Consider the following 13835-nt stretch of genomic DNA (forward strand, 5'->3'; position numbering starts at 1 on the left):
TTGTGAAAATCAACAAATTTATTATTTTTGAACAAAAAATAAGCAAAAAAAGAAAAATATCTCGACGTTTTTACCTCATGAACTGTCTAAAGAAAATCTGAGCAAAATATCAGGTAGATCGGCCAAGTAGTTACTCAGTTACAATGTCCACCGCATTTGAAAAAGCAGTTTTGAGAAAAATGCGTTTAAAGTTTTGACAACTGCATCTTCATCTTCTTATTTGTCTGCCAAATCGTAAAGTGATGCACATTGGAATATGTTTTTGAATCAAGGAGTAATCTACAAAAGAGAAGGCGAATAGTTGTTTAACGTTTCTCTTTAACGCTCAAGCGTGCTGGCCTGGCGCGAAGTCGCGGCAAAGCGAGTCGAAGGTAGGGATATTCAACACGCTGTATCTCTGGTAATGTTACTCTGATTATTTTGAAATTTTCAGAGAGTATTCTTGAAAGTATGCACTTTTATTTGAAATAATAAAAAAATTAAATATTTCAAACCATACCCCCCCCCCCCCCCCTTAAGTTAATTAACACTATTTGCGGCCACTTTTGACTAGCAACCTGTTATCAATGTATTCTCCTATTCTTAAATTTATATAAATTTTGCGGTGGGATGTTAGACTATTATTTCATATTTTCATTAATTTATTTAAGATGCATAGGTAGACCTACGTATCTTATCCGCATATTAACTGAAATTTCTGAAAATATGCAGAAGTTGCAAATGTGCGTCTGGCAAAAAATAACGACGAGATGGTTTAAACTAATTCAAGGTAAACACGTACAAATACAAATTAGTAGGTGCACACAAAATTGTATAGTTTTATAGAGTAATATACAGGGTGTCCCGAAAATATTGGTCATAAATTATATCACACATTCTGGGGCCAAAAATAGGTCTGTTGAACCTAACTTACCTTAGTACAAATGTGCTCATAAAAAAAGTTACAGCCCTTTGAAATTACAAAATGAAAATCGATTTTTTTCAATATATCGAAAAGTATTAGAGATATTTTATTGAAAATAGACATGTATCATTCTTATGGCAGGAACATCTTAAAAAATTATAGTAAATTTTGTCCACCCCATACAATTTTATGGGGGTTTTGTTCCCTTAAACCCCCCAAACTTTTGTGTACCTTCCAATTAATTCATTATTGTGGTACCGTTGGTTAAACACAACGTTTTTAAAACTTTTTTGTCTCTTAGTATTTTTTCGATAAGCCAGTTTTTATCGAGATGCGGCTTCTATTTTAATATATTTACATAAAAATTGTATGGGGGTTTTGTTCTTTTAAACCCCTCAAATGTTTGTGTACGTTCCAATTATACTATTATTGTGGTACCATTAGTTAAACACAGTGTTTTTAAAACTTTTTTGCCTCTTAGTCTTTTTTTGATAAGTCACCTTTTATCGAGATGTGGCTTCTTTTTCAAAATATACCTAAAAATGTAAGTTATAAATAAATTCTCAAATTATTAACAGGTGTCTATAATCATACTTAACCCTATAAAAATATGTGGTGCCGTCGACAAATATTCAAAATATCTCGATAAACACTGGCTTATCAAAAAAGTACTAAGAGGCAAAAAAGTTTTAAGTTTAATTAATGTTGCCACAATAATAATTTAATTGGAACGTACACAAAAGTTTGGGGGGGGGGGGTTTAAGGGAACAAACTCCCCATAAAATTTTTATTGGGTGCACAAATTTCACTTTAATTTTTTTTAAGATGTTGCTACCATAAAAATTCCACATGTCCATTTTAAATAAAAAATCTCTAAGAGTTTTCGATATATGAAAAAAAATCGATTGACATTTTGTAACTTCAAAGGGCTGTAAATTTTTTTGTGTGCAATATTGTATATAGGTAAGTGAGGTTCAATCAACCTATTTTTGACACCAGAATCACCAGCAGTATAATTTATGACCAATCTTTTCGGGACACCCTGTATATCCGCACACGACAAATCATACCGACCATTTGACGCATTGAATGGGTCTGTAGATTTCTTACAAAAAATGTCAAATTATATCTTCTTGTTCTTCTCGTAGCACTACAACCCGGGGTGAGTGTTGGCTGACTGCACAATTCGCTTCTATCTCGCTCGATCGGTCGTCCATGATAATAAGATACTTAGAGCCCGCGTAGACTGCAGATTTTTTAGTCGGCCGATAGTTTAGTCGGCTTCTTAATCAGTACAGAGAGGTATGCAGATGCGCACATTACACCGATTCATCGATGCATACCTCTCTGTAGTGATTAAGAAGCCGACTAAACTATCGGCCGATTAAAAAGTCTGCAGTCTGCGCGGGCTCTTAGGTCAGTGGGTAGTAGGCCGAAGCGAAGATCGGTGGAATATGCGCATTTTATCAATGAAGTCGATATTTTTAAGACGTTTCAGAAGCCGCTACAGATAAAATGTTTTAACAACCCATTAATCATTCAGAATTAGTCGACGGATATTTAGTACCGTTAAAATAATTAAAACGATAACTGGACGATAATGATTTAATGAGTGAAATTTAAAGATTTTCTACTTTAATGACAAAAAAGCAAGCTCATTAGAAGAACCCAATTAAAAATTATTTTGCACATCATATTTGAAACATTATTTGGTTGAAAAACCTCCTTTTTGTTGGCAAAAAATATATTAATTTGTTTGGACTAAATTACAGTTCTGTTTATCTTAAAGGGGATATGTCAACATTCACACAGTGCTGCCCAACTGAATTTTGTTATTTTGAGTGTAAATTTTCCCAGCGATCTCCCAGGGTACCTTACCATTGTTCTTAAATCTGACCGTATAGTACCTCTCAATCGCATTTGTGGACGTCCTAAAGGCATTCTTCCTGTCGGGACTTCCTCCAAGATTGTTAGAAATTATATCACCTTCTGTTTAATTACATATTATTTATATTGTATTTGTCGAATGAAACAGACAAACATCGAATGAGATATTCCACATTGATTGTTAGCCTTAAGACTCGTCAGTTTGGTCTACTTTTTGTTCTTATAGCTCTGAATGTATTTACAATTTTTTAGAGTCATTGTGTTTTGTACAACAATACTGCTACCTTGATCTATCAAAATTCTAGACGACAATACTTCTGTCATAGTTATTTAATCTCCTACTTACACTTAACATGTGTTTAAAATAGCTGTGAAATTATTTTTAAAAACAATGCAAGCCAGATATTATTTTTACCACAATTCTGTTCTGACTCTATAAAACTATATATTCAGTAATTGATATAAGTATTTGTTGAATTTACTTTTCTTTGAAATATTTCTTATAATTCGAGTCAATGAATTTTAGGTACAAATTTTAAAATAGTTTACACATGTGTAAAATTGTGTTTTATATATTACGAAAATGGTAGAAAAAGTAGATGTTGTTATATCATAATTATTAACCTTAAAGCAAACTTTGAAACTGGAGCTGGTCGTGGAACTCTTTGTATATAAACCGTATTGCATTTGTATAATATAAACCTAATCTTTTCTTTCAACCTAAACGACCTTCATAAAAAAAGTATAATATCACCTAGCCAAAGGCTAAAATCATAGAACGGTTTTCTGGGGCCAAAACTTTAATTTCTCCATATAAAATATATCGTGACCCGTCAAAATGGCCCGGTCAAAATAGCCCTGTCAAAATAGCCCGGATACAAAATAGCCTCGACAAAATAGCCCGTAAACAAAATAGCCCCGACAACATAGATCGCACACAAAATAGCACCGGTCAAGACAGCTCCGGCTAAAATAGCCCCGGCGAAAACACCCCCAATAAAAAGTTTTTCCTTTTAACGGAGTACCTACCATTTATTTTAAATCACTATTCTAATTGGGAAATAAGCCACAATTTAACTTAAAAAAATATTTTATAACGTTTCGACTTCCACTTCGGACGTCGTTGTCAAAATACAAAATATTAATAAATAAAACAAAAATGTTGTTGCTTAGTAAAAAAATTCTTTTAAGAATTTAATTTAATCTGGCTTATACATATCGGCAATTCAGAAATACAGTATGGTGCAAATAAAAGGAATAAATTCGTTATTTCGTAAACCCGCGACGCCGACGTTTGACATTTCACATATTTGACAAAATAAGGAAGAATGTGTGTAATTTATTTAATTCAAAATACATTTTACTGCTGTCAGAAATCAGACAAAAAAGTTTATATCACAAATAAACATTGATTTTCGCTTAAATTAAATATTCAAACTTCCAAGAGGCATATGCCGTGTGGGAGCTGGCTTGAACATTGAATTTAATCAAAAAGTTGAACACATTATTTAATCGAAACACAAAACAGGGTTCGAGTTCTCTCAAAAGACAATATTTATTTAATGTGCTTGATAAACACCTGAATAGAGGATAATTACCATTTTCGAAAAAATGTATTTTTAAGGGATTATTTCATGATGAATTCTGAAGGGAGCTTTTTTGTCGGGACTATTTTGTCGGGGATATTTTGTGGGCGAGCTATTATTGAGCGTCTATTTTGTCTGCAGGCTATTTTGTCGGAGCTATTTTGTGTGCAGGATATTATGTCGGGGCTATTTTGTCGGAACTTTTTCGACGGGGCTATTTTGACGGGGTACCAAAATATACAGGGTGAGGCAGATACCTGGCCTATCAGAAATATCTCGAGAACTAAAGGCAACAGAATCATGAAAATTGGAATACAGGGGTTTTGAAGGATGATCTATTAAATGAAAATATTTTTATCTCTTTGCAACTTCCGGTTATACCGGAAGTTGCTTATAACTTCGTTTTTTTAAATGGAACACCCTGTATATTTTTACATTTTTGGATTCTCTTCGATGTCTTCTTTCTTAAAATATGAGGATTTGTAATGTTATACAGGGTATTTTAAAAGATAATTACATATTTTTATTAATTTCGTAGCAATATTCACATCCTGTAGAATTGTACTAGTTTGACAACTAAAAGTCTACTTACGTTCAAATGATTTATAATATAGTCTATTATTGTTAAGAATCATTAGTATAGCTAAATTTTTAATTTTAGTATACAGGGTTGGTCGAAACTCGGAATGAGTATTTTCTGAGTTTTCTTAAATGGAACACCCTAGTATTTTAGTATTGTAATGAAATGGTATTTTATGGTACTTTTTTATTTCTTAAGCATTCCCTATACCTAACTGCTTTAATCTGTGCTTAATTGTTAGTCGCACCAACAATCTTAACTAAGTAGGTATTTTGATAGCTAAACCATTATTGGTAATTTTAAGGATCAGTCTGGATTAATATGTATTTATTTCTGAAACATTATTTGTGAATGAATATTTTCACAGCCAACCTAATAAAATTTTACGTATTTTTTGTTGCAATTAATGTTTAGCTTGAATCACCAATAACTCACAAATTAAAGCAGTTAGGTATAGGGAATACTTATAAAATAAAAAAGTACTACGAAATATCATTTCATTACAATAGTAAAATACAGGGTGTTCTATTTAAGAAAACTCAGAAAATATTCATTCCGAGTTTCGACCAACCCTGTATACTAAAATTTCAAAATTAGCCATACTAATGATTCTTAACAATAATAGACTATATTAAAAATAACTTGAAAGTAATCAGAGTTTTTAATGTCAAACTATTACAATTCTACAGAGTGTGAATGTTGCTACGAAATTAATAGAAAAACGTAAATATCTTTTAAAATACCCTGTATAATATTACAAAATCTCATATTTTAAGAAAGAAGATATTGAGGAGAATCCAAAAACGTAAAAATATACAGGGTGTTCCATTTAAAAAAAACCAAGGTATAACCGGAAGTTGCAAAGAGATGGAAATATTTTCATTTAATAGATCATCGCTCAAAACCCCTTTATTCAAATTTTCATGATTCTGTTGCCTTTAGTTCTCGAGATATTTCTAATAGGCCAGTTATCTGCCTCACCCTATATATAAGCCGAGTGACTGCTGAGGTACAAGGCATGCAGTTTTGTAAGGTATACCGAGTACCAAATGTGGCCTCAACTTACCTTCTGGACTGAATACCATACATGGTACTCAAATGTGGTATGCATTTGAGTACCACGTGGTATGCATATTACTTTTTGGTAATGCAGGGAAAAAGAGGCTGCAGTCAACCTGTTAAATAATAAGGCTAGTAATACCTAAAATATGATTCAGGGACAATGGTACCGATAACAAGATAAGTTATCAAATTAACTTGATCCTCTTAACTAGTTACACCATTAGCAAAATTGTAAATGCTTTAGGGTGATTCCATTTCAAATCACTCAATTTTGGATCAAAAAAACTTTTGGATCTCTGATTTGTCTGAAAATTGGTATATAGCATCTGCGGGATGTAGAAATAAAACATTTAAGGTCAAATTGTCTTCTTCTCTTTTTTTCTCAAAATGTTATTTTAAGTGATTTTACAGTGATTTGGTATTTATTTAAACAAATTTGCATTTTCTATCGTAAAGTATCAATGGAAAACATTATTTTAATAAAAGGGACTGAACAATGTCATTATATGGCATTATAACAAGTTTTTTTGATTCAAAATAAGTTTTTGATCAAATTATATAGTGTAGAAAACGTTAAAATTTTTACATTTTCCTCCATTCCCAAAATACATCATAATCGATTTGGCTGAAAATTTGCTCACAGATAGCCAAAACATAGGACTCTATGTGGTTAGAAGGATTTTAATTATATTACAATACAAAAAAAGTTACATGCAATATCATAGTCAAAAATATAGGCGTCTACTTTTCTACCATTTTTGTCGAAAAGTAAAAAATGGAAGATATTGAGCAAAAACGGTTCTCCTTTAAAATCAAGATGGCGGCTAACGTAATGGAGGAATTCATTCGCGATTTTAAATTTAGGCTACTACTGACCCCCCTAAAGATTAGAAAAACAAAATTTTGGGCAGCTCGGCATGCAAGGTCAAATGCTATCCCGACTGGACTAATATACTTTTAAGTCTGACATTATTGCATGTAACTTTTTTGGTATTGTAATATAATTCAAATCCTTCTAACCACTTAAATTCCTATGTTTTGGCTATCTGTGGGCAAATTTTCAGCCAAATCGATTATGATGTATTTTGGGAAAGGAGGAAAATGTAAAAACGGTATTTTAACGTTTTCTACACTATAAAATTTGTTGAAAATGCAAATTTGTTTAAATAGACACCAAATCACTGTAAAATCGCATAAAATAACATTTTGAGAAAAAAGAAGAAGATTTTTGACCTTAAATATCTCATTTTTACGTTAAGCAGAAGCTATACACCATGTTTCAGAAAAATCGGAAATCCAAAAGTTTTTGCCTGAGTGATTTGACATGGTTTTTGGTTTTGGTTTTTATGAAAAACCAAACTTACGAAGATAAATACGGAAAGAGAAATGGGGATATTCATTGAAGGAGAAGAAGTAAACAATGTACAGAAGTTTTGCTATCTGGGAAGCATAATTGACGCTAGCGGTGGAATAGAAGAGGATATTAATGGAAGGATAACCCAAGCCCAGAATGCGTTTTATATGCTGAAGAAAATATGGGAGTCCAATGAATTAACAGTCAAAACCAAAATCAGGATATTTAATACAAATGTAAAGAGCATTTTGCTGTATGCAGCAGAAACTTGGAAAATAGAGAAAACGATTATACAAAAGGTTCAAACATTTGTAAATAGATGCCTTAGACGAATATTGCAAATATATTGGCCAAATTGGATAAGTAACAAGGAACTTTGGAGAAAAACTAATCAAGAGCCGATAGCCAAAACGATAAATAGACGCAAATGGAAGTTTATTGGACACACATTAAGGAAAAATGAAGATGATATAACCAAACAAGCCCTGGATTACCAATCAACTGGAAAAAGAAAACAAGGCAGACTAATGACATCCTGGAAAAGAAATATTTCCAGAGAGCTAGAAGACAACGGGTTAACATGGAAAGAGGTGACATCCCTGACTAGAAACAGAGATGAATGGAGGGGGACTATGGAGGCCCTATGTTCCGAATGGAATCAAGAGGAGTAAAGTAAGTAAGTAGATTTGACATGTAATGTACCTTTAGTAAAATGTATCAAAGTTTGCTCCAGCTTATTTCTTAAGATATAACAAATATACCACAAACAAATCTAGAGTGTCACTCCAAACTATATTTTATATATAAAACGCCTACTTATTAGTTCATCCTAAGACCCTGCTAAAGAAGTTTGGATAAAAAGGCCTACCGTGGGGCCTTGTCAACTGTCTTTGTCTGTTAGGTCTAGGATGGTCGCTGTTTTCTTCGCTCTCTGAAATTTCCTCTGTTGAAGCGTCTGTTTTAATGAAATCTTGTTGTTTTTCTTCTTTCTTGATAGATTTTTGCTCGGTTAGTTTTTCTTCTTTAACAATTGGATCTTCTATTTGACCTTGTAGTGGTTTTGGCAACAGTTGTTTCTTTAAAACATCTTTGTCTATGTGACTTATAAGTTCACTGTCGTTATTCTTTGTGATATTTTTGTTCAAAAGATCGATATTTGGGTCAATTTTTGTGTCGTTTGTGTCATCACTTCTTGGACCAAATTCGTCAATATCCATTAGTTCTAGTCTATTATCTCCCACTTCCTTGGTTTCGTCGAAAGATGGTTCGTCAGCCATCATTGGTAATTCCTTTCTGAATGTTCTGTTCAGGTGAGGAGACTTATCATGGATTACTGGAAATATTTCAATTTCTTTGTTCAAGTCCATTTCTTCCATACTTTCTTTATTATTGTTATTATATTTTTCTTTTAGTTCAACTTCTTTGTTTTCTTCTTTTGATAAGTTCATTTCTATATCCTTTTCATGTTTTTGAACAGTTATTTCGTCAGTTATTTGTTTTATTGGTAAAATTTCTACTTGTTTATTTAAGTCAAGTTCTTCTTTACTCTCAACTATTTCTTTACTTTCAGTCTCTTTTACATCTTCTGTCTTTTGTGTTACTTTTGGAGTTTCAGTGGGTCCTTTGTTTTCTTCTACATCTATAAGTTTCAATGCTGCTTTATCTATTTTCTTTTCCTCAGTAATCGGTGCAACAGTTTCTTTTTCTTCTCGTTTCTGAAGAAAATCTTTGATTGAACTATCTGTGCTTATTTCTTTGGCTTCTAAAACTTTACCGATTTTATCATCAGAATTCTTTTGCACGTTTTTCTTTTTAGGATCGGCATTCTTGTAAATGTCTTTTTTTGATAGTGGCTTGGTTTTGGGATCAGCAGGATTTTTGTTATTTTTTTCATCCAGTTGAAGAAGTTTGTTTGACGGTTTTGAGGTTTTTGCTTCGGCAGTGATTACCTCCTGCGTTTGGATTGGTCTTGAATCAGATGTCTCGTTCAGCTCAATTATGTCAAACATAGTACCTACAAAGGAGATAAGTATTAAATTATATCTTAACAATGATAAGGAATAGAAGTACAAAACACGTAATAACACAGAAAAATACTCTTATAATCAAACTCGTATAAAAATTGATTCGAGCAAGAGTTTGATTAGGCCTGGAACCCGCGTACCAAAAAAATTTTATTAATAGCAAGCTGAAAATTTGTTAATAGCTTCACGGTGTCTAGTCAGACAAACTTTGATGTATGGGAACACTGGAACAGAGGAAGTTTAATTGTGGAACGTGTCATCCTGACAAGTTTATGATTGTGAAAACTAGCAGGCTGTTTTTAAGTTTATTCAATAGCAAACTTTATATAATAGGGTAAGGAAAGGTATATTGGTGATACAAGTAATTTGGTGATAATTTTTAATCAGATTACCACACAGTTCCCTATGCAAGCACATTCATGACACAGCGCTATTTAGTAAGTTGTTACGAGTGTAAGCAGCACAAACATATGTTACGATTTCGCAATACAATGTTTTGTTTTGACTGTTACGTTGTGCGACAGTCGACAATGGAGCCGTTTCTTATTGAATGTGAGAGACGGTTACATATTTATTGGAATAATTGCTGTTTTCTTTATAAAACTTTATAAAACCATTCAATAAACTAATTATCAACAAAAAAGCTGCAGTGAATTCATGATTTAGCCAACGTAAGTTAAATTCCTTAAATTGCGGTTGTTTCACCAAATTTTCTAACCACTATCACCAATATACCTTACCGTGTCACCAACTTACCTGACATAAGTTTGTACCTATGTCAATTTCACATTTACTATCATTATTATTCATTTTTCGTTAAATTAACTCTTCTAAACATTTACTTCAAATAATAAGTAACATAATAAAGCAAAACTTATTTCTTGCTTATTTTTCAAATTCCTATATTATTAGTATTTTTCATTTTTATCACCAATATATCTTTCCTTACCCTATATGAAAAAATGTTTGTCTAACAAATATGTTGGGCATTTTAATAAGTCCGACACGTTAGAATATGTCAAATGACAGGAATTATGTTGGTGGTAAATAGTAGTCTGATTTTTGCATGAGAGTTTAATGAAAGGGTGACAAATCAATTGGAAGTTCTGTTCGACAAAATACATGGGACGTTTTCGTAGTCTGACGTCCGAAACCTGCAACATGTTCCACAATTAAAATTTTCCCTATTCCAGTGTTCCCGTACATCAAAGTTTGTCCGACTAGACACCGTTAAGCTATTAACAAATTTTCAGCTTGCTATTAACAAACTTTTTTGAAAAGTGAAAAGGAGAGAGGCAAGGGCGGATCCAGGGACGATTTTCGGTGGGGGCCATGGGTTTTTTTGGAGGGGTGGTAACGGGGGACTGGGAGAATTTTTTTTAAATTATGGCTAAAATGGTGAGATTTAAGGCATTTTTCACACACTTTTGAGTGGCATAAAGACATTCAAAACTTATTGTTATTAAACTACCATTAAAGTCAGTAGCGATTCCTACACATTTCTTCGGATCCAAGTGCAGTTCTTTCAACAAGTTTAATACTATTTTTCCCAAGCTTCTCCTGCCAGGCGTTGTTCTTCCCCTCTTTCTTGATTTTCACTAAGTATTTTTATGTTCTCGTAAGCGTCAATGAACTTCTAAATCTTCATGAATGTTGTTATTGTGTATGTATCTCAAATTTAGAGAAAGCTGTTCCACGTGGGATACATCGGTAGTTTTGTCAAATATGACAGATAATAATTTGAACTTTGAACCTGATTCATTATTTGTTCAAATATTTCTTCACCACAATATGTGTATGGTGCTCGGGAAGATGCTGTGGAGTGTGGATAGGTGTTGCTTAAAAGTCTCAACTCCGGATACGATTTTAATCCTTAACAATTCCCTGAAATTTCCCTCATTGATATGCCGAGCATCTTCGTCCAGAAGCAGAAGGTCATCATCACTATGGCCCCTTGGAGGAATATTTTGTCGACTTAAAAACACTATAGACTCTAATATTGGTCGTAGTCTTTCTCTATTTTTTTGTATCTGTTTAGACCTCTGAGAGCATATCTGGTTAATGACTGACTTTTGCGGATTGCGATAACTTTGTAGAAAAATAAAGAGCAATAAGATATCTGTTTGGCCTCAGAAGATCTACACATTGCAGAAGTTACTTCAGAAATCACGGAATTTTAACATTTCCATCTTTAAAAGACTAAGTTTTTCAACCTAATGAAAATATTTGTAAATTAAATATTTTTAAAAGATTTTTAATTGAAAAACTTATTGGCTCATCTTCCTGGTGACACCTCCAAGGCTTCTACAATATGCAAGCCAAATGAAATCCATTTGGCTTGCATATTGTAGAAGCCTTGGAGGTGTCACCAGGAAGATGAGCCAATAAGTTTTTCAATTAAAAATCTTTTAAAAATATTTAATTTACAAATATTTTCATTAGGTTGAAAAACTTAGTCTTTCATTTAGCAGATGCCGCTACGCATCTACTACCTTCTCGTCAGTTGCAATGGGGGATTAGTATGTCGAAAATTTTTATCTGGACCAGAGAAAGCAGCCTATGCAGTCTCTGATGAACCTCTAACAAGAGGTGAAATCGTCGATAAGAGTGCTGGCTGCACTCTCTGATCTAAGTAAAAATTAAGACAGTTTTGGCTTCGCATTGCAACTGTATAAAAATGGTATACATTTTTATTTTTTTATTTCCATCTTTATATATTCTAGAAACGGTTTGTTTAATTCGTAAACCCTTTCATGTCTTTCCAGCAAGGCCCAATCATATTTACTCCACCAGAAATTCAATCTTTGATATTTATTTACCGATCCCATCCACTGAGTTAGTAAAGAAATCTATATTATATTCCACAAAAAAACTTTAAAACCATCTCCCTTTACAACTTAAATCTGCAACATCTTTCCCAAAGTTCTGTAAAATGACAAAAGCCTATCTATCTAAAAGACCATATTATTCAATAGAAGAATTTCTTAATGAATAACTAAGAAAATTGGGTTTCATACGCAGTAGCTTAAACTGTCAATTTGCAATTTATATCAATTTTGCAATTAATTGTTTTTGTATTTGGTTTTATTTCATATTTACTGTATATTGACGATTTATCTAATTTTAGTAAATTGTAGTTGTTATTTATGTTATTTGTTGTTGATATTTTTTTCTTTTGACTGTATGTAAGCTTTGTCCATAAAATTGTAAAAATTTTCAGTGACAATAAAACATATTTCTATTCCATTCTAAAATCCAGATCAACCTGAACGCACTCCTTGTGGTATGATGTTTTTTATGGGTTTGTATGGCTCCGTCTGTGCCCATGAGTTTGGCGAAAGATGAAAGATGTTTAAGGTTTCGTGACAAGGCCTTGGACTGTCATCCCTTTATTGTGACCACATTTTTCATTCTTCTTTCTTATTCTTCTTCTTTATATTCTTTGTGTTTACAGAATATGGAAGTTGATATCATTTTGATGGCTGCCAAGGTCGATCTAACAATTGGCACTTTATAAAATTTTCAACATTTTGATTTACAAAACATTCTCTCATTCTTCAATGAAGCTTCCGTTACTGCTTTTGTTAAATTTTAGTCCAGAAGACATATTTATCCCTTGTTTTGTACAGCTGGTTCCAAAAAAAAAACTGATACGACTCTTAAAGCGTATTTTGTAGAAAATTTAGCAGTGTATTTTGAAGGATAAATACTTATTATTTACATGCTGTCACTGGCACTGCCAAATCTTAAAATTTGTCAAATAATTTATTCTGTTCAACCTCAAAAAATGGCTGTTTTTTTGTTTATTTTAATATTTGTCTGTCATAATAAATATGTCAAACCAATCATGCACTGCTCAAAATAATCAAATCTTACTAAGAGTCGTATCAGTTTTTTTAGGAACCAGCTGTACATATAAAGTCTATTCGGTAGACTTACACCGGTCATGGATTAAGAAAGAAATGAACGAATTTACTGGTCCGCTGTAGTTTAACTATTTACACATGGGCGCAGTAATTTTTTATTTGAGGAGGTTCTTATATAAATCAAATAATTTTAAATTTTAGGTGTTTGTATAGCCTCAGAAGCCTAAACGACATAATTTCGTGATTCTTTATAACAGTTCATTATCCGTAGCCAAAAATCAATATACCTAATATTAATTGTTGCATGAATATCAATATAATAAAAATAAAACAAATTATAACTTATAAAAGGTAGAAGGCTAAACGTTGCTGTATTGTTGATGTTTTAATTTAATCTCTAAAATGGTTTTCTATAAAGTCACAATCAATTTAAGTGATATATTGACGTTGGATGTTTTTAAATTAAAGTCAATTGACGCGTGTAAAAAGCGTTTATATGACATTGTAAACTAATTTGAGCTTGTTTTATTCTTTTATCAGATCGCATGTTTTCTATGTTAGTCATGTATATT

At 32.4% G+C, this 13835-nt stretch overlaps 1 protein-coding gene across 1 annotated transcript in view; it reads right to left on the reverse strand.

The window, feature by feature from the left end:
• Nucleotides 1–5753: 5753 nt before the first annotated feature.
• Nucleotides 5754–13835, reverse strand: part of LOC126882125 (uncharacterized) — a 994490-nt gene continuing 986408 nt past the window's right edge. Inside the window, exon 8 of the mRNA XM_050646970.1 lies at nucleotides 5754–9387. Within this exon, the coding sequence (XP_050502927.1) occupies nucleotides 8198–9387 (1190 nt within the window). The 3' untranslated portion in view covers nucleotides 5754–8197. The remainder of the gene's footprint in view (nucleotides 9388–13835) is intronic.

The sequence above is a fragment of the Diabrotica virgifera genome, chromosome 3, assembly GCF_917563875.1.
Source record: "Diabrotica virgifera virgifera chromosome 3, PGI_DIABVI_V3a".
Taxonomy (NCBI): Eukaryota; Metazoa; Arthropoda; class Insecta; order Coleoptera; family Chrysomelidae; genus Diabrotica; species Diabrotica virgifera.